This window comes from Lontra canadensis, unplaced genomic scaffold, assembly GCF_010015895.1.
Source record: "Lontra canadensis isolate GAN:19392208 unplaced genomic scaffold, GSC_riverotter_1.0 scaffold3, whole genome shotgun sequence".
NCBI classification, from domain to species: domain Eukaryota; kingdom Metazoa; phylum Chordata; class Mammalia; order Carnivora; family Mustelidae; genus Lontra; species Lontra canadensis.
This window is the reverse complement of record NW_022630997.1, coordinates 6,026,293-6,053,959: the sequence shown is the minus strand read 5'-3', so window position 1 is coordinate 6,053,959 and position 27,667 is coordinate 6,026,293. Positions and strand designations below refer to the sequence as shown.

The 27,667-nt window shown below is 38.6% G+C and overlaps 1 protein-coding gene across 1 annotated transcript in view; it reads right to left on the bottom strand.

Moving 5' to 3' along the window:
• The window catches only part of CCDC186 (coiled-coil domain containing 186), a 50,625-nt gene extending 25,400 nt beyond the window's left edge, over window positions 1-25,225 (bottom strand). Inside the window, exons 1-4 of the mRNA XM_032879105.1 lie at window positions 25,094-25,225; window positions 13,704-14,390; window positions 9,446-9,572; window positions 4,878-5,006 (exon numbers count right to left, since the gene is read on the bottom strand). Of these exons, the coding sequence (XP_032734996.1) occupies window positions 4,878-5,006; window positions 9,446-9,572; window positions 13,704-14,356 (909 nt within the window). The 5' untranslated portion in view covers window positions 14,357-14,390; window positions 25,094-25,225. The remainder of the gene's footprint in view (window positions 1-4,877; window positions 5,007-9,445; window positions 9,573-13,703; window positions 14,391-25,093) is intronic.
• Window positions 25,226-27,667: the final 2,442 nt, after the last annotated feature.

Sequence of the window (27,667 nt, the reverse complement as noted above, 5' to 3'; positions counted from 1 at the left end):
GACAATTCCTAAAATCTAAAAATTTTTAGCTCCCTTGCAAAAAGTAAGTAACTGTATGCTAATTAACCATTTGATTTCATGTATATGAAAAACTTTCTAAAGTATTTCACTTAATGGGGTGCCTGGGAGGCTCACTGGTTAAGTGTAGGTTCATGATCTCAGGGTCCTGGGACTGAGCCCACATAGGCGGGCTCCCTGCTCAGCAGGGGGCCTGCTTCTTCCTCTCAGTCTCTTCCGCCCCCATGTGCTCTCCCGCTCAAATAAATAAAATCTTTAAAAAAGAAAAAATAAAAAGTATTTCACTTAATAAAAAAAATACCTAATTGGACTGTGACATCTATACACTCTTAAAATTCTGTTTTAATATAAGCTGATACTCCATATTCTGAAGTTCTACGCAATGAAACTTTTACAGATAACCCTTCATTTAACTACATTTAAATTCACAATTTGCAAATATGATGGAGCACATATTTACATTATAAAAGATGGAACCTTAAACTTCAGGGATTTTCAATGGTATCTAGTAGTAAATGCCAACTGACACTATAACTGAATTGAAGATGGTATAATGTTAAGAGAATGTAGGAAAAGCTCCCATGCTCTGATGAAAACTGACAATAATGTCTCATGAAGTTCCTGTAAAGCTGATGAGCATATCTAGTCAACACTCAGAACACTATACATAAAGGTACCTTTTTAAATTGTACAATTGGGATGTTTCCCCCCACTGAAACAGCTTACTAATTTTCAAGAGAAATTAAGGGAAACATTGGAATAGGAATGTCAGAGATCCCTGAGGGTTTCACAATGTAATTGTGAGCAAGGACTGAGAAAACGGTACTGGAACTGGTTAAAAGAATTAGCTATATTTTTTAGATAACTGAATAGCTATCTTTAGAAAAGGTAATTAATTGTAACGTCAAATTAAAAAGAAGTCTGGATTCATAGGCTGATGCTTGGAAACATACTGGCTTTTAGAAATAAGGTAAGTTGTGGTTTCTGTCCCAGAAGAGCTCACTCCCCAGTATGAACAACATATAAACAAAACATCTACACATTACATTCACAACATATATACATAAAATGTACAAAGAAATGTGAAAATGCCTAAAGGTATAAAATAGCATGACTTTCTGGAGGATACCAAGACATTCTGTAGGATTTAAATTTGGCCTGTTAGTTGGACTGGGGAGGAAGTAGTTTGAAATAGCGTAGTACAGATTAAATCTTCAAAGGAAGAGGGGCTCCTCTTATTGTGCTAATGAGTTGAGATTTTATCCAATAGGCAACGGGAAGCCAAAAGATTTATAAAACGGAAACTTTTATTAAATGTATGTTTTAGTAAGATAAGTGGGGGCAGGATGGAGGCATCACTGAAATTGAGAGGCAGAAAAACCAGAAAAGGGACAGAAAAAGTAAAATATCACGAGGTTCTTGACTATAGCAGGGATGTCCTGTGACTCAGCCATCCATGGATCAGCTGCAAACGAATAACCTGGGGTGCTAAAAAAGTTCATGTTTCTAGGTTTCAACCCAAACAATGGCAGCACCTGCCTCCCAGAACTGCTGGAGTATTGATACAGTAACTACTACTTAAGCTTCCACAGAAAGTCAGTCCATTTACCATACAGATAAAGGAAGAAGAGCCAGTATATCTTTGGATTTGACCAGTTTAAGACGTTTACCATTGACTTGGAAGAACATAAAGAAAGCATGAATAAGATAACAGGATTCAACAGCCGGTTAAAATTAAAATAATGAAATACGGCAGATAAACTATCCCCATCAAAATACCAAAAGTTTTAGATGAAATATAAGAAACATCCTTTTATTTTTTTTAAAGATTCATTTATTTGAGAGACAGGGAGACCATCACACACGTTTGGGGGAGGGGCAGATGGAGAGGGAGAGAAGCAGACTCCCCACTGAGCCTGGAACCCACTGGAGGCTCCATCCCACAATCCTACATCCCTGAGACCACAACATGAGATGAAACCAAGAGTAGGACACTCAACTGACTGAGCCACCCAGGTGCCCCACAAACATCCTTTTAATAAACAGTTGAGCTCTCAAGAAAGTATGAGAAACTCCCCAGGGCCAAAGAAGCTACGAGGAAGCAGGAATCCAGAATGGAATGCTATGCGCCTGAACTCTTCATTGCCCTGCAGACATTTCTCAATACCAGGCCATGGGGAGATAAAGGGAACATGCCATAAATTCCCTGAGAATTTATAAATTTATACTCTTGTAAGTCTGAGATTCAAATTCATTCTACCTATCTAGTCTGAGAAATGGAAAAACCTCAAGCTGGAAAATTAAACTGGGGAATGTACTCTGTGTGTGTGTGTGTGTACATATGCACACTCATACTTGGAATCTATTTCTAAGTAAAATTTACAAGGTTTAGTGACTCTACGTGAAGGATAAACTAGTGTTCATTTTGCTATTCTTTTACCTTTTTACGGGCTTGAAAACTCAAAAAGTTGAGAGGAAAAGGTAGGGCTAAAAAGGAAGGAAGGAGATGGAGAAATATTTAAATGAAATAATCTCGAAAATCTACATTATAATACCCACCTCTTAGCATCATTGTGAAGATGAAATAAATTGCAAAGTGTTTTTTAAACAAGGCCTGGCACATAACTAAATCTCAAAACAGTAGCCTCTATTAGTAACTTCACCTAAATTCTTCATCATTATAGAAGCAACAATTACATAATGGTGAATGCAACATGCTGCCATTTATTAAAAAGGAGTGGAATGGAAGGAGTAAATCTGGGAATACATATATGCTTGTCTATGCAACAAACATTTGGGGAAAAACACACAGGGAAGTGGCAGTAATGGATACCTCTGGGAAGGGGGAAAATGGAAGAAAAGGTTTGGAAGAAGACTCATTTTTTTACTCTTTGAGTTGTTACTGTGTATATCCAACTACTATTCTGTTTTTATTCTAAAACATAATAAACTTCAAAGAATATATTGTTTAAAAAGCTTACCAATTGGTTCAAATTAGCGGCTATTTTTGAGTTTACTGACATCGTAAGGTCTCATCTTTATTTCTCTTCAGTTAGTACAAAAAGTTTGAGAACCAATAGCATAGGTTTGAAATCATCATATTGAAAATAATCACTGAAATAAAGGTTGAGGATCATCTGTTTCCTAAAGTCCTTCCAGAAAGCTACTTATGGGGCACCAGGGTGGCTCAGTCGGTTAAGCATCTGCCTTCAGCTCAGGTCATAATCCCAGGGTCCTGGGATCGAGCCCCACATTAGGCTCCCTGCTTATGGGAGAGCCTACTTCTCCCTCTCCCTCTGATCTGCCTTCTTGTGTTATCTATCAAATAAATAAATAAAATATTTAACAAAAAAAAAAAAAAAAAGGAAAGAAAGCTACCTGTGATAGTAGCTTCAGGGTAGAAAGGACAGGATCCATCTCACTAACAGTGTTAGCAGTCAGTTAATACTTTCTGACTCAATTCACCATAAAGACTAACAGTTAGTCAGGCATGGTGCTAGGAAATGAAGATGACTAAGATTACACACTTAAGGAGGTGTTCAGGGGAAGCTCAGTGGTTGAGGATCTGCCTTTGGCTCAAGGCATGACCTCAGGATCCTGAGATTGGGGCCGTGGCCTCCAGCTCCCTGCTCATCTGGGAGTCTGCTTCTTCCCTCTGTACTGCCCCTGCCCCCCTCCAACTCCTGCATCCACATGAGGCTCTGTCTTAAACAAAATCTTAGGGGGAAAAAAAAGGAGGCGCTCAGGTAATAATAATACAAAAACAGTGTTTAAATGATCTCTTCTGATGCAGCCATCAAAAGAAATGAAATCTTGCCATTTGCGATGACGTGGATGGAACTAGAGGGTATTATGCTGAGCGACATAAGTCAATCAGAGAAAGACAATGATCATATGATCTCCATGATATGGGGACGTGGAGATGCAACATGGGGGGTTGGAAAAGAATAAATGCAACAAGATGGGATCAGGAGGGAGACAAACCATAAGAGACCCTTAATCTCATAAAACAAACTGAGGGAAAGGGGGATGGGGTTATGGACATTGGGGAGGGTATGTGCTATGGTGAGTGCTGTGAAGTGTGTAAACCTGGCGATTCACAGACCTGTACCCCTGGGGCTAATAACACATTATATGTTAATTTAAAAAAAAATTTTTTAAAAATGATCTCTTTGGAAATCCATATATACCAACTCAAAAAGATGACCAAGGTGTATTAAGTAGGGGAAAAAACCCAAAGAGATGCAAAGTAAGATTCCAATCAAGTAGGAGGAGAGTAGTTATATGAATACATACACAAAAGCTTGTGGGACTTATACATGTGTATGTACTCAAATACATAACCAAAATACCAATAACTGGCCTCGGAACAAGGAACGGAATAGCAAGGATTTGGGTGTAGGAAGAGAGAAGCACAAATGAAGGAGCATTTTCACTTCTTGTTCTGTACACTTCCTTACTCTTTTTTATCTTTTGAAGATTTTATTTTGACACAGAAAAGAGAGAGAGAGAGAATGTGCACAGGCAGGGGGAGCAGCAGAGAGAGAGGAGGAAGCAGGCTCTCCGCTGAGCAGGGAGCCTGATGCGGGGCTCGATCCCAGGACCCTGGGATCATGATCTGAGCTAAAGGCAGATGCTTAACTGACTGAGCCACCCAGGTACCCCTGGATGCTTCCTTAATTTATTAAAAATATTTTTGTTATTAGCACATATTTATGTATCGCTTTAGCATTTTTAAGAAAAATTACCTATTCTTAAGATACCACTGATACCCAAAACAGTCTAACAGATTAGTTTATATTAAACAGGAAAAAATCACCAGAATATAAAGTTAATAATGATAATAATTTGAAAAATACCTGTTCCATCCGATGGGCCATCTCTTTATGCAACTGCTGAACTGCATTTTTAGCTGCGATGTCTTGAGCTACTAGTTTATCTTTGGAAGTTTTAACTTCTTTACTAAGTTCTTCTATTCTTGATTCTAACTGTAAAGAAAATTATTTCCAGATTATTTTTACAGCTATACCAAACAGACCACCAATATTTCAAATAAATATAAACAAAGAAAGGGAACACAAAGAACATATACCTCAAACAGAAATCAAAAGTAAATGGTAGTAATGCTTCTGAATCTCATCAGAACTAAGGCAGTATGAAGCTGATGCAGATTCTGATAAGATGGACACGGTAAGCTCTAGAACAATCACTACGGATATAACTCAAAAAAATATAGTGAAAATATGAAAGAAATTCAAATGTTACATATTTACTTAATACAAAAGAAAGCAGTAAGGGAGGGAGAGAGGAGCAAAACAGACATGAGACATAGAAAAAAAGGCAAACATAAATGTACTGTCAATAACAACATTAGATTGTATTAAATAACCATATCAAAGGCAGAGATTGTCAGACTGGAGTAAAAAAACAAGATCCAACAATACACTATCTATCTGTAAGACATGCCTTAGCTTCAAAGATACAGATCAAAGAAAAAGGATGGAAAAAGATACAGCAAGCAAGTAACAACCATAAGAAAACAGGAGTGGCTATACTAATATACAAAATAAAAGACAAAAAAATGTTACCAGACAGAGAGAGGAATATTTCTTAATGCTTAAATGGTTAATTTATAATAATTCTAAGTATATAAGTACCTACTAACACAGCACTAAAATACATGAACCAAAAAGTGACAGAAATGAAGGAGGTGATTCATAGTTGGGAAACTTTAGTATCTTTCAATAATGGACAGAACTAGACAGAAGATTGACAAGCAAATAGAGGAGACTTGAGGCAAAACTATGAAACAACTGATCTAACACGTGTAACATTCCACCCAACAAGTGGAGAATACAGATGCTCATCAAGTACACATGGAATATTCTCTAGGACTGAACATATGCTAGGTCATAAAATAAACCTCAATAAACTCAAAAGATTGAAATCTTATGGACTTTGGGGAGGATATGTGCTATGGTGAGTGATGTGAATTGTGAAAGACTGATGATTAATAGACCTGTACCCCTGGGGCAAACAATACATTATATGTTAATTAAAAAAAAAAGATTGAAACTTTATAAAGTATGTTCTTTAACCATAATGAAATGAAACTAGAATCAGAAGCAGCAAGAAATAGGAGAAATTCACAAATATGTAAAAATCAAACAACACTTCAATAAATGGGAGAAATCATAAGGAAAATTAGAAAATATGAAGAAATTAGAAATAGAAAGATACAACATACTGAAACTTAGAGGATGTATCTAAAGCAGTGCTTAGAGGGAAATTTATAGCTATAAACACCTATATTAAAAGAGAAGAAAGCTCTCACATCAGTAACTCAAACTTTCATCTTAAGGCACTTGAAAAAGAAAAGCATACTAAACCTAAAGCCAGCAAGAGGAAGGAAAAATAATAAATACTAGAATGAAAATTAAATAGAAAATATAAAAATGGAAAATTCAACAAAATGGTTCTTTGAAAAGATTGACAAAATTGACAAGACTTTAGGTAAAAAAAAGAGGGTGGGGGAAGACTCAAATTTCTAGAATGGAAATAAAAGAGGGACATACTGACCTTACAGAAATAAAAACAGTATAAATGAATACTACGGCCAATTTAACCTGGATGAAATAAAAGGACAATTTCTAGAAGGATAAAACTACCGAAAATGGCTCAAGAAGAGACAGAAAATCTGAGTAGACCTGTAAGTAAAGAGATTTAATTAGTGGGGCGCCCGGGTGGTTTAGTGGGTTGGGCCTCTGCCTTCCGCTCAGGTCATGATCCCAGGGTCCTGGGATTGAGCCCCACATTGGGCTCTCTGCTCAGCAGGGAGCCTGCTTCCCTTCATCTCTCTGCCTGCCTCTCTGCCTACTTGTGATCTCTGTCAATAAATAAATAAAATCTTAAAAAAAAAAGAGAGAGAGAGATTATTAAAAAAAAAAAAAAAAAAAACAACCTACCAAGAAACAGTCAAGCCCAGGAGACGCCACAGATAAATTCTACCACACATTTAAAGAATACCAATTCTTTTTTTAAGACTTTATTTTTAAGTAATCTCTATACCTCTATACCTAACACAGGGCTCAAACTCATGACCCCAAGATCAACAGTCACACACTCCTCAGACTGAGGCAGCCAGGCGCCCTGAATTAATACCAAATTGATTTTTCACAGACTCTTCCCCAAGAAAGAAGAAACACTCCCCAACTCATTCTATGAGGTCAATATTACCATGACACCAAAACCAAGAAATCACAAGAAAAAGAGCTATAAGACCCGTATCTCTTATGAATACAGACAAATTTTCGATCAATAGAAATTACAGTACTAGCAAAACAATCCTGTAATATATAAAAAGAATTATACACCATGACCCAAAGCTATTTATCCTAGCAATGCAAGGCTGGCTTAACATCCAGAAATCATTTAATGTAATGCACCATATCAACAGAACAAAAACACATAATCACTACAATAAATTCAGAAAAAGCATTTAATAAAATTCAACTCCTTCATGATAAAAACAGAGTAGGAATAAAAAGGTACTTCTTCACAACTGACAGCATCTGTGAAAAACCCACAGCTAGCATTGTAACTTAATCGTAACAGGCTGAATGCTTTCTCCCTAAGATCAAGAACAAGAGGAGGATATCCATTCTTGCCACTTTTACTCAACACCATACTGGAAGGTCAAGACCAGGCAATTAGGCAAGAAATGAAATAAAAGGCGCTTGGATTGGAAAGGAACACATAAAACTCCCTATTTGCAGATGTCATGATCTTGTATACGTAAAATCCTAAGGACTGATAACTAATGGATATGGGGTTTCTTTGCAGGGACAGAAGTGATAAAATGGTCTAAGATGGTAATAAAGGTTATACAACTAAAAACCATTAAACAGTAAACTTTGAAATGCGTCAATTGCATGGTATTTAAATTACATCTCAATAAAGCAATTGGAAAAAAAAAACCCTAAATGTTAGCTTATAGAACATGTGTACTAATTTTCCTTGTGACAGAATTACCTAGAGTGACACTGTCCAAAAAGATACAAGCCATATGTATAATTTATATTTTCTACTAGACACATTTGAAAAGAAGCGAAACATGGAATGAATACTAAACTTAATATATCCAAAATATTATTTTTGACAAATAATCAACTTGAAAAATTGATAATTTTACTTTTTTTATACTAAGTCTTCAAAATTAAGTGCGTATTTCATATTTACAGTGTTTCTTAATTTGGACTAGCCACCTTTCAAGGGCTCAAAGGCTATCTAGTAGTTGCCATACTGAAAGGCAGAGATCTAGAGATAAAATTAAGGAAAAAAATCCTGCTATACTGGCTAGCAGAAGAAAGAAGAATCCAATTTTCTCCTTTGAACAGGCACAACCACTAACAAGCTTATGAAAAGAACAGCCCTGGTTCTCTCCCATATACTTGCTCTGAAGTTTCTGGTCATCAGCAGAGACCTGCCTACCAAAATGTGGCTTCCATCCATTATTAAGCTTCCCTCACATTTTATTTTTTTTTATTTTATTTTTTTAAAGATTTATTTATTTATTTGACAGAAATCACGAGGAGGCAGAGAGGCAGGCAGAGAGAGAGGAGGAAGCAGGCTCCCCGCTGAGCAGAGAGCCAGATGCGGGGCTCGATCCCAGGACCCTTGGATCATGACCTGAGCCGAAGGCAGAGGCTTTAACCCACTGAGCCACCCAGGCGCCCCTTCCCTCACATTTTAAAATTCTAAGTTTGGTTTATTGTAGTATAGCTCTAAAGCACATAAAAATCAGGATTAAGTAAAATTTACAAATACAATCACCTTCCAACCATGTAATGGTGTGTTACGTATACCAAAACATAAGCAACTAAAACTTGGTTTAATTTTTATTATCAATTGTTTACTGGGGTTTTTTTTTTCCCCCATTATATAGTTTTTGGTGAAGGATGAGACAAAAGGAAGACTTTTAAGGCTAAAATGCTTCTAATCCTGTACACAGAAGGAAAAAAAAGCAACTCAGAAAAATAAAGAGTTCACAATAATACAAGAATGGAATCATCTTAAACTATAAGCTTATAAATATTCTAATGCTAGATATAACCTTTAAGGTACATATTGCTTCTTCTTCCTTTTAGGGGTAGGAAGTCTGACTGCCAAATCAAATCTTTTTCCTCAGACTTCTATTATATATAGTAGATTACGCCACATGTATCCTATAAAAATACAAATTTTCATAAGAGAATAAAATTCAGGCTATGATTCCCATTTCATTAAAAAAGAATGCTTTACACACCAAACAATCCTCTGCAATTAAAATACAATTTAGGTTACAGACCTTCAATTTATACACAAATTTTCAAGAATGTATTTATTTTAGAAATTGAAGTGTAGCATTTAAAGATTTTTGTCTTTTTACCTGTTTAATTGTGCTCATATGCTGCTTCTCTGTTTCTGTTCTTTTTTTTAGTTCTTCTCTTAAATTGTCTTTTTCTGAACAAATGTCTAAGATGAGCTCCTGATGCTTCTTATTTTCTTTAATTAACCTAAATATAAAAAGACCAGTATAAGTAATACATAATTAAAAATGGAGATGTGAAATATATTGTTTACAGATTATAGATACTTATGATTTATACATTAACATTTCTAAGCAGTCCTTTTGTAATCATATATTATACTTTACAAAACATTCTCTGGCAATCAGGCTATTAACTTCCTCCTAGGAATCTGTGTATTTCAAATCAAGTGAATTATAATCAGATAAAGAAAACCACACTCTCTTAAATTTACCACTTTGGGTATCTCAGCTATGCACTTCTTCCCTTCAGGATGTGAACTCCCCCAGATCAGTAGTTCTCAGTCTGAGGCAAAGCCCTTCCAGGCATTTGCCTGGAAACATTTTTGGTTGCCACAACAGGGCTGGGGGGTTGCTACTGGATTCTTTTGGGTGGAGATGGGGGATGTTAAACATTTTACAGTGCACAGTACAGACAGTCCCACCAGCACCAAAGAATGATCTGCCCCAATGCCAACAGTGCTAAGGGTGAAAAACCTTGCTTTAGATTTTAAGAATATTCCGTCTACGGCCATACCACCTGAACGAGCCTGATCTCGTCTGATCTCAGAAGCTAAGCAGGGTCGGGCCTGGTTAGTACTTGGATGGGAGACTTTAAGAATATTCCAGTAACATTCTAATAATAAAGAAATCAAAATAACATAAAAAATATAAAAAATATAAAAGTTTGAGCAGAAATATCATTTTGTGTCCCCTAGAAAAATATAAATAAGACACCTAAAGAGGTTAACAAAACTAATACTTTGGAATTATTAATAGCAATAGCTATGAGTTAACACTTATTGCACAATTATATTCACTAAGTTTATCTTTTTAAAAAAATATTTTATTTGAGATAGAGACAGAGAGTGAGTGAGAGAGAGCATGAGAGGGGAGGTCAGAGGGAGAAGCAGACGCCCCACAGAGCTGGGAGCCAGACGCGACTCAATCTGGGAGTCCGGGATCATGACCTGAGCCGAAGGCAGTTGCTTAACCAAAAGAGCAACCCAGGCGCCCCTACTAAATTTAAGTGCATTATTTAATATTCAGGTTTATGAAATAAGTCTATGAAATTAACTGTTTTTTTTATGAATTAAAGAAACAAAAACCCTGAAGCCCGCCACTTGTTCCAGGTCACAGAGTTAGTAAGTGCTTCAACTGAGATTTGGGCCAGAGTCTAGCTCCATAGCCTACATCTTTCTCCTACTTTGAGGATCATTCATTCACTGGACAAATGCTTACTGGGTACCTACTATGTTCCTATACTCTTCTGTGTGAAGTAGGTCAGCAAACCATCCCTCCCCCCATGGTGCTTACATTCAAAGGGAGAAAATGAAAACAAACACAGTAAAATATCAGACAGTGATCCCATCCTATTAAAAAAAACTAAAGGAGGGCAAGAGGACAGAGTGACTTAAGCAGTGATTTTTTTTTTTTTTTAAGATTTTATTTATTTGTCAGAGAGAGTGAGCACAGGCAGACAGACTGGCAGGCAGAGGCAGAGGGAGAAGCAGGCTCCCTGCTGAGCAAGGAGCCCGATGTGGGACTCGATCCCAGGACGCTGGGATCACAACCTGAGCCAAAGGCAGCTGCTTAACCAACTGAGCCACCCAGGCATCCCTAATTTTATTTTTTTCAAGATTTACTAAATTTATTTGAGACACAGAGCAATTGCGAACATGGTCTGGGGTGGAGGGGTGGGGGGAGTAGAGGGGTGGGTGCCATAGAGGGAGAGAATCTCTAGCAGACTCCCCACTGGGCACAGAGCCTGGCAATGAGGTAGATCTCACCACCCTAAGATCACCAGTGGCGCAAAAGCCAAGAGTCAGATGCTCACCCAACTGAGCCACGCAGGTGCCCTTTGAATGGTGCATTTAGATAAGGCAGTCAGGGTGGGCCTGAGGAGCAAAGGACCACAGCGAGGAAGCAAATCACGCAAATGTTTGGGAATGAGAAAAATGTAACATGCAAGTTTATTCAAGCTTTTTGGCACAGTGGTTTAACTGAGATTATTTGATTTGGTGTACACTCAAGTTGTTGCAGAAAACTACCTGCAGCACAAGGATCCTGGCTGTAGTTCACAAGTAATCAAACTGTTACATCCAATGCACAACTAATCGCTCTTAATTAAGAATTCCGGTTAGGGGGCGCCTGGGTGGCTCAGTGGGTTAAAGCCTCTGCCTTTGGCTCAGGTCATGATCCCAGGGTCCTGGGATCGAGCCCCACATCGGGCTGTCTGCTCCGCGGGGAGCCTGCTTCCTCCCTCCCTCTCCGCTTGCCTCTCTGCCTACTTGTGATCTCTGTCAAATAAATAAATAAAATCTTTAAAAAAAAAAAAAAAGAAGAATTCCGGTTAGGACCCTGGACAACACACTGATGTTAGAAAACAGAGGAATGGATATGTATACAAAGACATCTGGAAACAGATGCATTCAGGAAAATTTAAGACAAAGGTATGGAGTTTCAGATTTGCAAGATGAAAAAGCTATACAGATTGGTTGCACAAAAATGTGAATTAACCTAACATTACTGAACTGTACACTTAAAAATAGTTAAGATGGTAAACTTTATGTGTATTTTGTTACAATAAAAAACAAAAACAAAAACTAGGAAAAAAGTGGGGTTCTGAATGCTTGAGAGATTACAGTTCACCGAATAAACCAAAGATGGTTTGGGGAAGACTGATCAACTAAGAAAGTCTAGAAGAGAAAACACTAGAAGCAAGGAGATGATTAAAAGCCAGTTACATGGGGTACTTAGGTGGCTCAGTCAGTTAAGCATCGGTCTTTGGTTCATGTCATGATCCCAGGGTCCTGGGATCAAGCCCTACGGGTTCCCTGTTCTTCAGGAAGCCTGCTTCTCCCTCTGCCTCTGCCAGCCACTTTCCCTGCTTGTGAACATGCTCTCCCTATCAAATTAATAAATAAAATATTCAAAAAAAAAAAGCCAGTTACACATCTAGTAATAGCTGGATTATGGTATATTTTTTTCTGTCAGCCTCCTCTACTATATAGACTTCCTCCTCCACTTTCTCTGTATACGTACCTGCCATTCCAAATCTCTTAAGTATTATGCAAAAAAAAGAGAGAATCAGTCTGTATTTTAGTAAAGGGTAGCATGTTTTATTTTCCTTTCTTAAAGGTTATAAAAGACTACCTATGGGTGTCTGGGGGGCTCAGTTAAACACCTGCCTTTGCCTCAGGTCATGATCCCGGGGTCTGAGATCTGTTCCACTCCCTGCTCCGTGGGAAGCCTGTTTCTCCCTCCCCTCCCTGCTTATGCGCTCTCTTTCAAATAAATAAATAAAATCTTTAAAAAAAGAAAAAAAAAAAAGACTAAACATTTGTCACACTTAGATATAAAAATCCAGACTAAAATACAGGATGATATAATACTATCAAGAAAGGATAAAATAAAATTAAACTATCATTAAAACAGAAATTAACCCCAAAATCCAAGGGAAGTCTAAAAATATATTAATTACTGATAACCAACCAACTCTTCTCTAAATTTTCATTCTTAAAAAAACCAATGAATTTACAATGGGAATTTTAAGAAATTCTGAATTGCATGACTTCTCATTTTCTTTTGAATTTCCCATAGTTTTGACATTATGCTCTATATTCTTTTGAAACTGAGAAACTGGAGTTATCTTTATAAATATTTCTAGATCTGTAATGAAATCACATTAGTATTTATTCCTTTAGGCACATATTGAATAACTAGACAAACCTGATATTTGCTCAATTATTTAAATGCATTATTTGTTGATCAACTACAACATGCATGTCTGTTGTGGAATTAAAAATGGCCAAGGGGCGCCTGGGTGGCTCAGTGGGTTAAGCCGCTGCCTTCGGCTCAGGTCATGATCTCAGGGTCCTGGGATCGAGTCCTGCATCGGGCTCTCTGCTCAGCAGGGAGCCTGCTTCCCTCTCTCTCTCTCTCTCTCTCTCTCTCTGCCTTCCTCTCCATCTACTTGTGATCTCTCTCTGTCAAATAAATAAATAAAATCTTTAAAAAAAAATAAAAAATAAAAATGGCCAAGATGATACCTTCCTTTAAAGAATTCAATCTTTAACCCCAGAAGGGGGAGAAAATCCCCCCAAAATTAAAAACTTACTTCTTTATGGTGTGCTCTTGTTGTAAGTACTTCTCTTGCACACACTTTTCAAACATAACTAATGCGTGTTCTCCCTTATTCATTCCATTTGGTACTCGGTATTCTTCTGCAAACTTCGTAGATAAGAGCTCAGATTCTATTTCTTCCAACAAATCCTCTGATGCTGAAACATTCTTTATTTTTGAAATAAGTTTTTTGGTGCAGTCTGTATCATAGAGACTTTCTGAATAAGTCTCTTGATTCGCTGCTTCTGTAAATGTAGGTGACCTTAATTCCGCCAGTATTTGTGTTACTGTCTGTTCTGCTTCATTTGTTTTTAAAATTTGCTTTGTAAAATCTCCACCAGGAAAATTACCTAATTGTTCAGAATTTTCTGGGCATATTTTAACACAAGAATCCTCATCTCCACCATGATCCTGAGTACAATTTTCCTGTGCTTCAATTTGATTATGTTCATTAGGCTGACATGAAGTTTTATCAAAGTTTAATGATGACAGTTTAGACTCATTTTCTAAGCTGCTGCTTTCATCAACAGAAAACGAGTTGCAGAAGTCTTCCTTTAATTCATATGTTTTCCCAAGATTTTCATCAGAAGAAATGGAGGCTATGTGTTCTGTCTCTGACATGCTGATTGACACCACTTCTCTCTGCATTTCTTCAAATCTGTTCCTGATCTTCGTTTTACATCTAAAACAAAGTCAAAACATCAAAATTTTAAAAAATAAAGTTTTTTAAACCAAGACATTATATGTATTTGCACAAACTCCATGATGATGTAGAATAACTAAGGCCACGAATTTTACCACTAGTAACTCTTTTAAAAGACTTTCTTTTGTGGGAGGGCGTGGGAGAGACCCAAAAACCGAAGAGGACAGCCAATCCAAGTGTGCCACAATCAGCAGGGTGCAAAAGTCCTACTCTTCCCTCCTTTAATTCATTCACACAACTTCACTTCAACTACAATTTGGCATTCCTTGATTAAGGAATACCCCCACAAGATGCTGGGTATGAAATATCTACAGTTTAAATTGTTAGACTTCAACTGAATTGTTTAGAATACCTTCAGCTCCATGAGGGGAAAAAGACAATTTCAAGAATCTATAAGAAAATACTGGGGAAATAAGACAGCAGTGGAAACACTAGAAGAGTAAGATTATAAAACAATACACATTAATGATGATAAAAATTTACTAAGAAGGTAAACTAAGGGGCGCCTGGGTGGCTCAGTTGGTTGAGCGACTGCCTTCGGTTCAGGTCATGATCCTGGAGTCCTGGGATCGAGTCTCACATCGGGCTCCCTGTTCAGTGGGGAGTCTGCTTCTCCTGTTGACCTCTCTCTTCTCATGCTCTCTCTCTCTCAAATAAATAAATAAAATCTTAAAAAAAAAAAAAAAAAGAAGGTAAACTAAACAACAAAACATAACTATCTATAGCCCAGGCACCTAAAGCTGAGCTAAAAGAAGTCTGGGTGTTAAAGATCCCTGACAGGAATTTGTTTTCCATCCAGGCAAAAATCCAGGAGTACCATGGTATCTCCAAACATTCTCATCAAGAATAAACAATGTTCAGTGCAACTCAAATGAAGCCAATATGCACTGCCCGGGACATACCGGAAACACTGACAAAACTAATTCAACAACCAGAATACATTTTTAGACTGTTTATGATGGCTACTATATAGTTGTGTGTATTTATATACTATAGTAGTATACATATATATTATATACACTATACTTACTATATATATATAGTAGTATATAGTATATACTATGTAGTAGTAAGCATGTTCTGAAAATTGCTCAACTTCAAAAATTATCCTAAGAAATAAAAATAAAATATTAACAGCAATCTTGATGAAAAATTGTCAACTTCTTTCATCATATCAACAAACCACATATAAGGTCGATGAGTCTTATAAGGTTGGATTAAAAAAGGGGCAGATCAAGGGCACCTGGGTGACTCAGCTGATTAAGCAGCTACCTTCAGCTCAGGTCATGATCCCAGTGTCCTGGGATCCAGTCCCACATTGGGCTCCCTGCTCTGCGGAAAGCCTGCTTCTCCCTCTCCTTGCCATTCTGCCTACTTGTGCTATCTCTCTGTCAAATAAATAAATAAAATCTTTTTAAAATGGGGGGGCAGATCAGAGTTTTGACAAACTAGAAAAGAAAGAATTTCAGATGGAAGGTGTACTTCTGGAAAACAAAACAAATATAAAAATTTTTAATAACAGAAACATACATGTTTTCATTAGCATGTGAAGTCCTAGTCGAGGGGTGGTGAAAAAGGGTAAAAGAAGACTGTCAGGTTCTCAGAATGATATGTACAAGTGAATTTTATGACAATAAATCATGATAGATTTGTATACTTTTTATTATACCATAGTTTCTAGCACATAGTAGATTCTCAAGTATTGAATTAAAGTACAGAAGTGATAGGATAAAACTAGTATTTGGGGAACATTATTCTAGGAATGCAGAAAATGGGAAAGAGTTATTCTAAGAAAGGTAGTATATAGACTTCCTCCTCCTCTCTCCCCCTTTGGGGCAACTAGTAAAGTGATTAGCCTTAATACTACAAATTACTTATCTGTATAACATATTTCTAAACAACCAAACAGAAATTACCATTATCTTGCCACATATGTAATCCTATATATAAGACAAAGCCCCCACTAGTATTAAAGGCTTGGTTTAGACAATACAAATTAATGCAGTAAGTTAATAATAGGCCTCATAAGCATGCTGTATTCCAAAATCTAGGACAAAGTAAAATAATTTTCAAATAGGGGTATTACCCTATATAGTTCTTCCTAAAGTCAGTCACTTTAAGATATAACTTGTGAATGTATTGCTGAATTTGAAATCTTAATTTAGAAATCTAAAAATGAATGGTTTTAAACATCATAACCAATGTTACAGCAGCTGACCAAAACAGAGAACAAAGAATCTATTTAAATTAGAATATATAAAGGGATTATGACTCTCCAGCATAAAGAAGACACTTTATCATTAGATAACGTAGGCCATGCTTTGTCAAGACTTATCCTTTTATCCAGCTTTCATATTTTCCACAATTCAGTTGTCAACTTTATTTTCCCTTCTAGAATTCAACCACTTTGATAATTTGAACCAACAACTCCTAGCTGATATCCACATTAGTTACTTTCAGTCTGGTGTTCTTGAGTTCTAGATAACAAATTACCTGTTTGCTTTCACTCTATGTCCATATTAAAATCTTCACCTGAATACAGACATTTCAAATGGATGTTCCACGAAAACCTCAAACTCAAAATGGCATAAATCCCAAATCAAAATTATAGCTCCCATAATTGAGCAATTCCAGTTAATCCTTTTAATTTCTGTCAACAGTATCATTTTTCTTTTTCTTTTTAAGATTTTATTTATTTACTTGACAGAGAGAGAACACAAGTAGGCAGAGTGGTAAACAGGGAGCAGCAGGCTCCCCAGTGAGCGCAGCGCCCAATGTGGGGCTGATTCCAGGACTCTAGTATCATGACCTGAGCCCAAGGCAGACGCTTAACTGACTGAGCCACGCAGGCACCACAATGGTATCATTTTTCCTAGTCATGACTCCTTTCTTTCCTTTGCCCTCATACTCTTTTACCAATTTCATGTCTCCAATTATACCCTCTTTTCTACTGCCATTGTCCCCTACTTGCAACCCAATCCAGGTGCAATCACTTCATACTTGTAACACTTGAAATGTTGGTTTCTCAATCTTACTCCATGAAATGGGCATGTGACTTGAGACAGCACCAGCCCAAGTGTCACCCAATCCAGAGAAGAGGTTGAAGTGTGTACTACAATGGCTCTGCCTACAGGGAACAGGAGCTGCCCTATGAAGTGGGCTGCCCCTCCATGGCAGAAGGGCCTAGGAAGCTACAACACTGCCCCTAAAAAAGCCACACAGTACCTCCACAGAGACCACCACCAAATGCAATCAGACGAATGTGAATGAGGCCAGGACTATCTCTTCCCTCTTTAGAGGTTCCTATAATAAGAATTCTGCTTCCCTTGGCTGGTCTTCTTCCCCCAACTCCAAAAGGGCTAGCTAGGGAAAAAAAGAAGGGACATATTTTGAGCTAAATTACCTCTTCTTTAATCGAAGCAGCTGGGAACTAACGCCTTCAATCTTTCTTTAGGTAGAGCAAGGAGTTTGTGATTAATGTTTTTGGTTGCTGGGTTTTTTTATGATTGAAATCTTTCTTAATTTCTGGAATAAATTTTCTCTTGTAATCAAAAGTGGCAGAAAGATAAGACATCAAATTAATACATTCTTAGGGGACTGTATTCCAGAAGGAAGTGGAAAGGATGAGAGACCTAATACAGAAAAACTAAAACCATTTTGTTTACACCTCAGAGCTGCAATTCCTGGGTAAACCAATCATACTACTTTCCCAATCTTCTCTCTCAACACATTCCTAAAAACTTAGGACTTCAATATAATCTACCAGTCCCTGACCAGTCTACTCAAGAATCCTCCAATTTTCACATTAACATTTCCATGGCTTTGCTCCCATCTACAATGTCCTTCTCTTCAGTCTATCTAGAGTCTAATTATTTTTAAAGGTCCTATTTTAATGCCTCGTCTTCCTTCAAATTTTCTCTCATTTAAGTACAAAAATACCCTCAGTAAATGAAAATATACCGCATTTACACTCATGAAGCACACAGTCACAGCCTTCCTTGGAACACTTTTGAACAGTCTTCAGTTTTTTAAATGATCTCTGTATCAGCAAGGAGGAACATGACTCTGAACTGACTCTGAACAAGACTCTTAAATCTCCAGCAATAATGATAATAAATCAACAAATATATTCTCTACTACATTTGCATTCATTCTTGCAAATGTTAAATGCTGTTCAGTTCTCAGTGAGGTGGGGTCCACTGGGTTTATACAATGATTTGAGACTTGTAATGTGAAGAATAAAAGTTTGTCTTATTCCACTGAATATTCACTTAGGTTAAAAAAACAAAAACAAATAAACCTGTGTTTATGATTACCTCAGCTTAGACTTTTTTACATATTATCCTTCCGTACATTAAAGATAGCTAAATTTAACTTCAAAAGACAAGTACTTTCTATACTGTTGATCATTGATATGTCCCTGACCTCTGAAAGTCTTCACATAAAAGGACATCTGGTAACCACTGAGCTTGCAAACTGAGCTTTCTGATGCTCAGATGAATACTAATTGGACACAAAAGGAAAGGTAGAGGGGTTAAGGAAAATTTACGTGTATATATGACATGTATATATGCAACAAAGCCATCACCAAAGATTAAGTAGCTCAATTGTAAAAGATTGGTGGGGGGGAGGGGCACCACAATGAGCTTATATCCACAATTAACCAGGTAATTGTGGGGGGAGGGAACAGCTGAGTCCTTTTGTGGGCCTCCAGTTGGCCATACAGATGTGGGCCAGTCTGGCTGTTGTCCAAGTTTTTTCTTTGGGGGGACAGGGGTAATTGTCATCAAGATTCCTGAGGATCCAATAACCTAAGGGTAGTTTAAAGGGAAAGGATATAAAACTAGACATTTGTTTATAAGACTGTTTTAAATAAGAAGTGCTTGTATAAATCAAATCCCCACTCATGTATAAAGATATAGTGATTATATAGATTACAATATCTATTCCTTTTTTGAGGTTAAAAAAAATAACACAGGTTATCTGACTTTTTAGCATCTCTTACTCATTAGGAGAAAATACTGTATTTAAAACCTAACAGTCACAAAATTCCTCTCAGTTTAAGCACTTTTTTCCAGAGTTGTTTCTGACACAGTACTACAGGACCAATTCACACTTCATACTGTTTCAGTGAAGTGAGAATTGGTTTCGCTCTTACTGGAGCTCATCAGCTGTAGGCAACTGGTCAAGAAACATTTTTTACTTGCCTTAAAGCCAACCATTATCCACCTGTTTTACTTCTTAATGCAAGAACTCACGTTTCTACAAAATTATTTCCATATTAAGAGCCTTACAAATAAAAACACTGTCTTTAACAGCTCTTAGTACAGTTACTTGTTTTCTCAGTAATTAGCAGTATAAATAAAAAGCTTAAGTTTAATCAATAAACTGCAAATACGAATGAATCCAATCCACAGATATTTGGCAACAGCTTATCAAACAAACACGCCTCATACAAAAGTACCAAGCCACAAATACATTTCCGAACTATTAATTCATTCACCAAACATGTACTGAGCACGTGCAGGCACTATTCTATGTGTTGGGAACACGGCAGTGAAGAAAACATGCATCCGCTAGGCAGTTTACATTTGGGTATAGTGGACCAATATATTTAAAAGCTCTATGTTTATTAAAAAAAAAAAAAGGCTCTCTCTTAAATCTTTTACTCTTTGTGTTTACAGCATTTTAATATGAACATCTGTCAACATTCCCTCAGAAGCTATGTAAGATACACATAAATGTTTTAAATCCAACAGAAAAATCTGGCTCAGTGCAGCATAAATATTATTTACAAAAACAAATTTTTAAATTACAAACTATACCATATGAATCTCAAACACCACCTGTGTATTTCTCAAAATCATGTCCACTAAGATAAACAAGTTGAGTCTGTGAGAGCACTCCTGTTCTTCACTATAATGGTTCCCTGTCCTTTGTAGGCCAATTACACTAAACGCTTTTTCACATATTCCCCACATACTTTAAAAGCAGCATGAACAAAAGAATAATTTATCTGGCCAATCCTAACAAGGCTGTGATATGGCAATTAAAATCAGAAGCAATAAATTACATCAAAAATGCATCCACAGGGGCGCCTGGGTGGCTCAGTGGGTTAAGCCGCTGCCTTCGGCTCGGGTCATGATCTCAGGATCCTGGGATCGAGCCCTGCGTCGGGCTCTCTGCTCGGCGGGGAGCCTGCTTCCTCCTCTCTCTCTGTCTGCCTCTGCCTGCTTGTGGTCTCTCTCTGTCAGATAAATAAATAAAGTCTTAAAAAAAAAAATGCATCCACAGTCCAACATAATCTGACCACAAACCCCAATAAGTAATTTTTGATGGATGTCACCTTTAAAATATAAACACGTTCCTGGATAACATTTTTAAATGGAATAAACTAATAGAACAGAAAGGAACCTGTGCAAAAAACATGAAAACCTTGTTTCACATGATGAAAATACCAGACACTGAAGTTCACAGAAGGTGAATTCATGCAAATCAGATTAAAACCTAAAAAAAAAAAAAGACTAAAAACTAAGCTAGCTATCTCAAAGAACTCTAAGTTCTTTCAAAAGGGAGAAATATCCTTTATGGTACTTACATTCTAAGTTTGTAGGTAAAATTTAACTTTAATGAGTTTTCTTTACGTAAAACATATCAGTCAATTTTTGCCTTTATCCTACCAGTTTAAAGAGTATGAAGCCAAAGTCAATTATCCCCTTGGGGGTTTGTTTAGCTTTGCACCTAAGCCTCAGGGCAGAGTAAATTTCACAGTTATGTGCATTACAAGAAAAGATGTTAGAAAGATAAACTCAGGGGGTGCCTGGGTGGTGCAGTTGGTTGAGCGGCTGACACTGGGTTTCATCTCAGGTTGTAATCTCAGAGTCCTGAGATCAAGCCCTGAATAGGGCTCCGCCCTCAGTAATGAAGTCTGCTAGAGATTCTCTCTCCCCATCCCTCACATTCCTATGCTCGCTTGCTTGCTCACACTCGCTCTCCCTCCTAAATAAATAACCAACCAACCAATCGATCTAAAAAAAAAAAAAAAAGACTCAGGGCAACAGATGCAGCAGGAGTGCCCCCAAAATAGCACCAAATCCTATGACAGGATAACAGGAGAAAGAGAAATTATGGTTCATCAGGATTCCAGGAAAAAGAGGTAAATGGCCATTCCATCTATCACATTATCAAGTCATCTGCCATATTATGTTTACTCTTAGACAATGCAATTTTTTAAAAAGATTTTATTTATTTGATAGATCACAAGCAGGAAAAGAGGCAGGCAGACGCGGGGGCGGGGGGCCAGGCTCCCTGATGAGCAGAGAGCCCCATGAGGGGCTCAATTCCAGAACCCTGAGATCATGACCTGAGCCGAAGGCAGAGGCTCAACCCACTGAGCCACCCAGGCGCCCCTCTTAGATAATGTAATTTTATAACTCTAACAAGTTTTTGTTTTGTTTTTGGTTTTTTTTTAAATATTTTATTTATTTATTTGACCGACAGAGATCACAAGTAGGCAGAGAGGCAGGCAGAGAGAGAAGAGGAAGCAGGTTCCCCACAGAGCAGGGAGCCTGATGTGGGGCTCGATCCCAGGACCCTGGGGTCATGACCTGAGCCGAAGGTAGAGGCTTTAACCCACTGAGCCACCCAGGCGTCCCAACTCTAACAAGTTTTAAAGCAAAAAGTTATTAATACAGAAATTTTATTTTGAACGTATCTATAGAGCACTCACTATATAAACTTTAAGGAGTCTCAGGAAATATAAAAAGTATTTTTGGCTATTATTTTCCCAAATCTGAAAATTAAAAAAAAAAAAGACTGACCTATAGTTCCCTTTTCAAAAAGGGAGACTAATATAAAAAATTAACGGTAAGTTTTAAAGATTTTTTCTTATTTATTTATTTGACAGAGAGAGGGAGAGATCAAAAGTAAGCAGAGAGGCAGGCAGAGAGAGAGGGAGAAGCTGGCTCCCCGCCAAGCAGAGAGCCTGATGTGGGGCTTGATTCCAGGACCCTGAGATCATGACCCGAGCCAAAGGCAGAGGCTTAACCCCCTGGGCCACCCAGGCACCCCTATAAAAGTAAGTTTTAAGTCTTCCTTTTATTAAGGGGTTCTGGTTAATGTTTAAATTTTGAAACCAACTTTGGCCTGCATTCAGTTAATATTCACATGATACAGTTTACTAAAAACATTATTCATTAGTACTGACTACATAATCATCCCTAAAGCAGACTATCAGTTCATGTGTCTTAATGACAGACAAATATACTCACAATCTAATCAATACTTTGTTTGGTGGGTTTAATTTTGACTTTGTGTGTATTGCCCCTTCATGCCAATATTTCTCCTTGTTTACTTAGTCCAAGTAGATTTTTATAATCTAAGTAGCTAAATAATAACGCTCAAGAAGTCTGAAAAACTAATAGAGGGTTATTTGTAAATTTAAATGATCTATACTCCCACTGTTGCCCTGAAATACTAAATATAACATTTACAATACCCCAAGCCCAGTGAATGTTTATGAGAAGTTCAAGAATCAGCTTTGTTTCAAGATTTTATTTGAGAGCGAGCGAGCATGAGCACAAGCTGGGGAAGGGGCAGAGGGAGAAGAAGAGGGAGAAACAGACTTCTGGCTGAGTAGGGAGCCCCAGGCTGCCTCAATCTCAGAACCCTGAGGATCATGTCCGGAGCATAAATCAGACACTTAGCTGACTTAGCCTCCCAGGTACCCCTCAGCTTTGTTTAAAGCCAAAAATATGGGATTAAAAAAACAAAAAACAAAACCCTGAATATTACTGGGGGGAAAAAAAAAAAAGAAAAACAGAACTTGAGGTCACAGATTCTTACTTTAATATGAAATTGTTAGATAAATTTGGAAAATACAGATTTCTAGTCATTCTTTAAAGAGAAAGACAATTTTTATGAATTTCTAAATGCGGCTGCTTCAAACTATTATGAGTATTCTGTACTGTTTTACCTTCACTTGGTGATGTCAGCATGTAGCTGTAAATAGGCGTTTTTAAACTGAATATACTAAGCAACTGACATCAGTTATGCTGTCATTGAACAGCCCTAAAGGACAACTCTTGCATTTACAGGTGAAGGAACTAAAAGGTCAGAGTAGTTACTGTTATACCACTCCTTTCATGTTAGCAAGGAGACTCTGAAATACCAAAGACACTCTCTGAAACCTTCACTGTTTCAAGAAATCTCTAGGTTTATATGCTGGCATTCTGAATTTGACAAGGATTCAAAATAATAACATCAACATAAACACAATCCATGCATTTCCAGGAAAAAACACAAACATAAACACAAGCCAGGCATTTCCAAGTAGATTGAGTATTTATATATGTTTGCCTATACTACAAGGCAAAGTTTTAATTCTTTTTAAGATTTGTGAGTTACTCAATACCTTTACTAAATTTTAAATCAAATGAAAAGACCAAAAAGGAAAAAAGGAATGAGGCCAATCATCACTTTTCTATTTTTGTAATGATGAAAGTTGAAAAGTAGCTGTACAGATAAGAGACTTTATTCACAAGGAGACAGTTCAGTTTCACCATCAAGGTCTCTTGAACCTTTACCTTCCACACAAGATTAACTCCGCGAATATGAAGGTGTAGTTTGTAGTGAGGAAGGCTACACCCACAATTAGAATATCTGAGCAATCTTTTTTTTTTTTTTTAAAGACTACCGGCACACCTTTTGAAATACTGTTCCACTGATTTACTGCACACTTTTCCTAAAAAAAACTTCCAGCCTATCGTTTAGGAAGAAGTAAAACCACCAGGCATCAAGGAACATCACAAACACACACGGAGAAAACTGCCAAAATGCCTGCACATCATTATTTTTACTATACTAATCCCCACAGGTAACAAAACTATCAAGTGAAACAGATTCTAATCCAGACGCTCCGACTCCAAATCCAGACCTCTTTAAACAAAACCAAGATGGGAATATTAGCTACAGTGGTTAAACTGCTAACAGCTAAGCATCAATTACACCTGCGCTATCCCCAGGCTTGCTGCTGGAGGACACGCACAAGAGGCTTTCCCATGTTACAAGTATGATAGACACAAATTTGAAATATCCCTGCCAGCCAAGGTTTATCAATGCCTGATGTCCTTGGAAGAAAGGCAACATAAAAACCAGTAACAGTATCTCTCATAACCAAAATCCCAAACAAACGCCTTCAAGTTACTTAGCAATCACATTAAAATCACAGTAACGGAAGAGTTCGTAAGACGTCAAAAAGTCAGCACAACCGTAAACATAAAACACACACACAGTCAACTTGAAACGGAAGGAGAAATAAGGCGAATGAGTCTGAGAAACAGCCGAGCAGGTGGGGTTTAACCGCAGCTCGCGCTGGGAGACCAGGCATTCGGCCCAAATTAGGCAGCTCTCCAAGCACCGCTCCCGAGGCGCGGCCCCCGGCCCCCGGCCCCCGCCGACCTCTCGGCCGCCGCCTCTCCAGCCGGCCCGGGACCCAGGGAACAAGGCAGGGAGAGAGAGGGGTTCCTAACTCCGTCCCCCCAGCGCTCGCCAGCCTCCACTGCCCGCGAGAAAAGCCAGGCGGAGAGCCGACCCGGGACCCGCAGTACCGCGGGGGAGGTGGGCAGTCCCTCAGCGCCGCCACCGCGACTGCAGTCAGCTCCGGGCGCCCGTCGAGCACTCACCCCACTTCTCCGAGCCTCAGGCCGCACCCCTAACGAGGCCGCTGAAGCTCAGGCTCAGGGCCTAATTTCCCCATAGCTGGGTCCGGCAGATCAGGTCGGGGGTGGGGGGTCGGGTGTGGAAACTGCGACCAGGGACAGGGCCGACACCGCGCTCTCCCCTCCTCCTCGGCTTCCCCAATCCCCCGCGGAGCTGACACATCAACAAAGATGGCGGCGACGCCGTAGCCGGCCCCACTACGGCTGAGGGGGCGGGGCTCCCTGGAGGAGCCAGTCAGCGAGGGGAAGGCGGTGTGACGCGACGCACTTCGGGGCGGGTGTAACCTGTCTGCAGTGGGCGGGGCCGGGCCCGGGGCCGCACCGCCTCCTGCCCCGACTGCGCCCAGCCCCGCGCTCAGACTCGCTGGGCACCCACGCCCGGACTGACTCGGCTAGCCAGCCATCCTGCTAGTCCTGTCCAGTCTCTCACGCCATTCCCACCCCAAGCGTGTTCTTTCTGTAGGACGCTCTCATTGGATATAACCCTTTGACCCTTCTCATATTAGTCAGGGGCATAAAGCAATAAAAGAATTTCAAATTGTGACTTCCCAGTTCTGACGCGCAAACCTTGCACCTGACGTAGACGCAATTAGCAGGAGGAGCCTACCTGTCGGTCTGACACTTCGTCCCTGGAAGAGATACTGGGGGTTTCCATAACGCCGCGTTCGCATCTTCAGCCTGGCACCCACTGCCATTGTTTAATAATAAACTGTTCGTGCGTTCGTCCCTGGCACCAGTCTGTGAGCGCCTTGAGCGCGGGAAGTGTCCGCTCCCGGCTGGTTGTCCCAGACCGCACTGTGGGGGTTGACATGCAGGAGCTGCTCAATGATTAGCAACAAGAAGTGTATTAGAGGAGCAAGTGTGTTGAATACAGTTGCCTAATCGGATCCAGATAAGTAAGAGGAACAGTTTGCAAATCTACGCCGTCCATTGATGTTCTTTGGTTTAGGACTTCCCACTCACAACTCATGAGTGAAAGTACTTAATTCTGACAAGTTGTCAGCGTGAGAGTTTGCACAGCAAAGCTTGTTCCTGTTCTGTTAAAGCTTCTTTGATACTAACTGCTAGGGGGACAAATCACTAAAAAAAACTCAACATTGTGTCACTTTGTTCCTCTTTCCTTTTCAACAGGAAATGGCACCTCCCTCCGTAAATGAAAATACTGCAGTGAAACACACTTTGCAGTTAAAGTGTTTTTGATAGCGAAGAAATAAATTGACTTTTAAACAATCGACCAAACGTTCCTAGTGAGATATATTTTTCCAACAGAGAAAAATCTAAGCCTTTTTCATAGCTCATATGGTTAGTAATAACCTTCATAGTGTTATTTCTGAAATACATACTAGTTTCAAAGCATATAAGTAATTATATTTCTGGATACGAAGATTTTCATTGTTGGAGAAAGGAAATACAAATACAAAAAGGAATTAAGTAAAAATTCTGCAATCCTAAATTTGAACTTAGAAATATCAGTATGAACTCATAGTTTGTTTGTTTTCATTAAAAGTCTGTCCACTGAAAAGGCCTGGATTAACAATCAGCACAATACATACCCCTATTCTCCATCATTTCTAAATATAATTTCCCATAAAACATCACTTGGGCTCCCCTAGGAAATCAAGGACTGATTCTAAGTCTGGAACAGGAAAGGTGCAAGGAAGTCTAAGGTGAAAGGGTCCGTAGACAAAAGGACGAGACTGATACAAAGCGAAGGTCAAGCAAAGCTTTATTTCACGCCAAGCATCGAGAATCAAACTGACCGGCCAGGGCCGTCTCTTGCAAAGAGGCGACCCCCTCGCCAGCCTCACAGACTAAATTGGCGCCTTTGTCTGGTGCCCAAAAGGCAGGGCCCACATTTTTGGGTGGTTAGGGAGGTGCTTTCCTGATTGAACGTCTCCACCTGGCCGAACATGTCCTTGGTGGGTAGGGAGGTAATATGTGCGCTTTCCCTTGATTGGACGTTTCCATCTGGCCGGACAGGTCCTTGAATCTGGACTCCGTTATCGGGGACTATTTGGCCGTATTTCACCAATTCTGTTTCTAAGCGCTTTCCTCTTGGGGGAAGGGGCAGGTTCAATCTAAGTTTACTGCATAAACAACAAAATGGCTCACTCTGGCTAAGTAGGCCCTTACATAAGGTACACGTATCAGAAAGCAAAGAAGAAAAATCGTAGGAGTTGTATCAAAGACTCAGGAGCCAATTCAAAAGTGTGCCCACTGGTCAAAGGACAATTTAGCATTAAAAAATAATAACATTTGCGACTCCTCTACTATTTCAAAAATTAAATGTGTGCTGATTTTTTAAAACATCACTGTCACCTTCGAAGATGCCAAAGAATCATCACAGTCTGAAAATTGACACAAGAGTCAAGCATCCTAACTTTCCTGTTCCAAACTGACTTTTGATCAAATAGTCAATGTGGGAAAGTTCTTTAACGATAATAAATAAATGCAGAAAATAGATATCAGCATTTTGCAAGCCCTAATGAAATAAGGGATCTAGGTAACAATCATCAGCAAGTCTAGAATCATTAGACA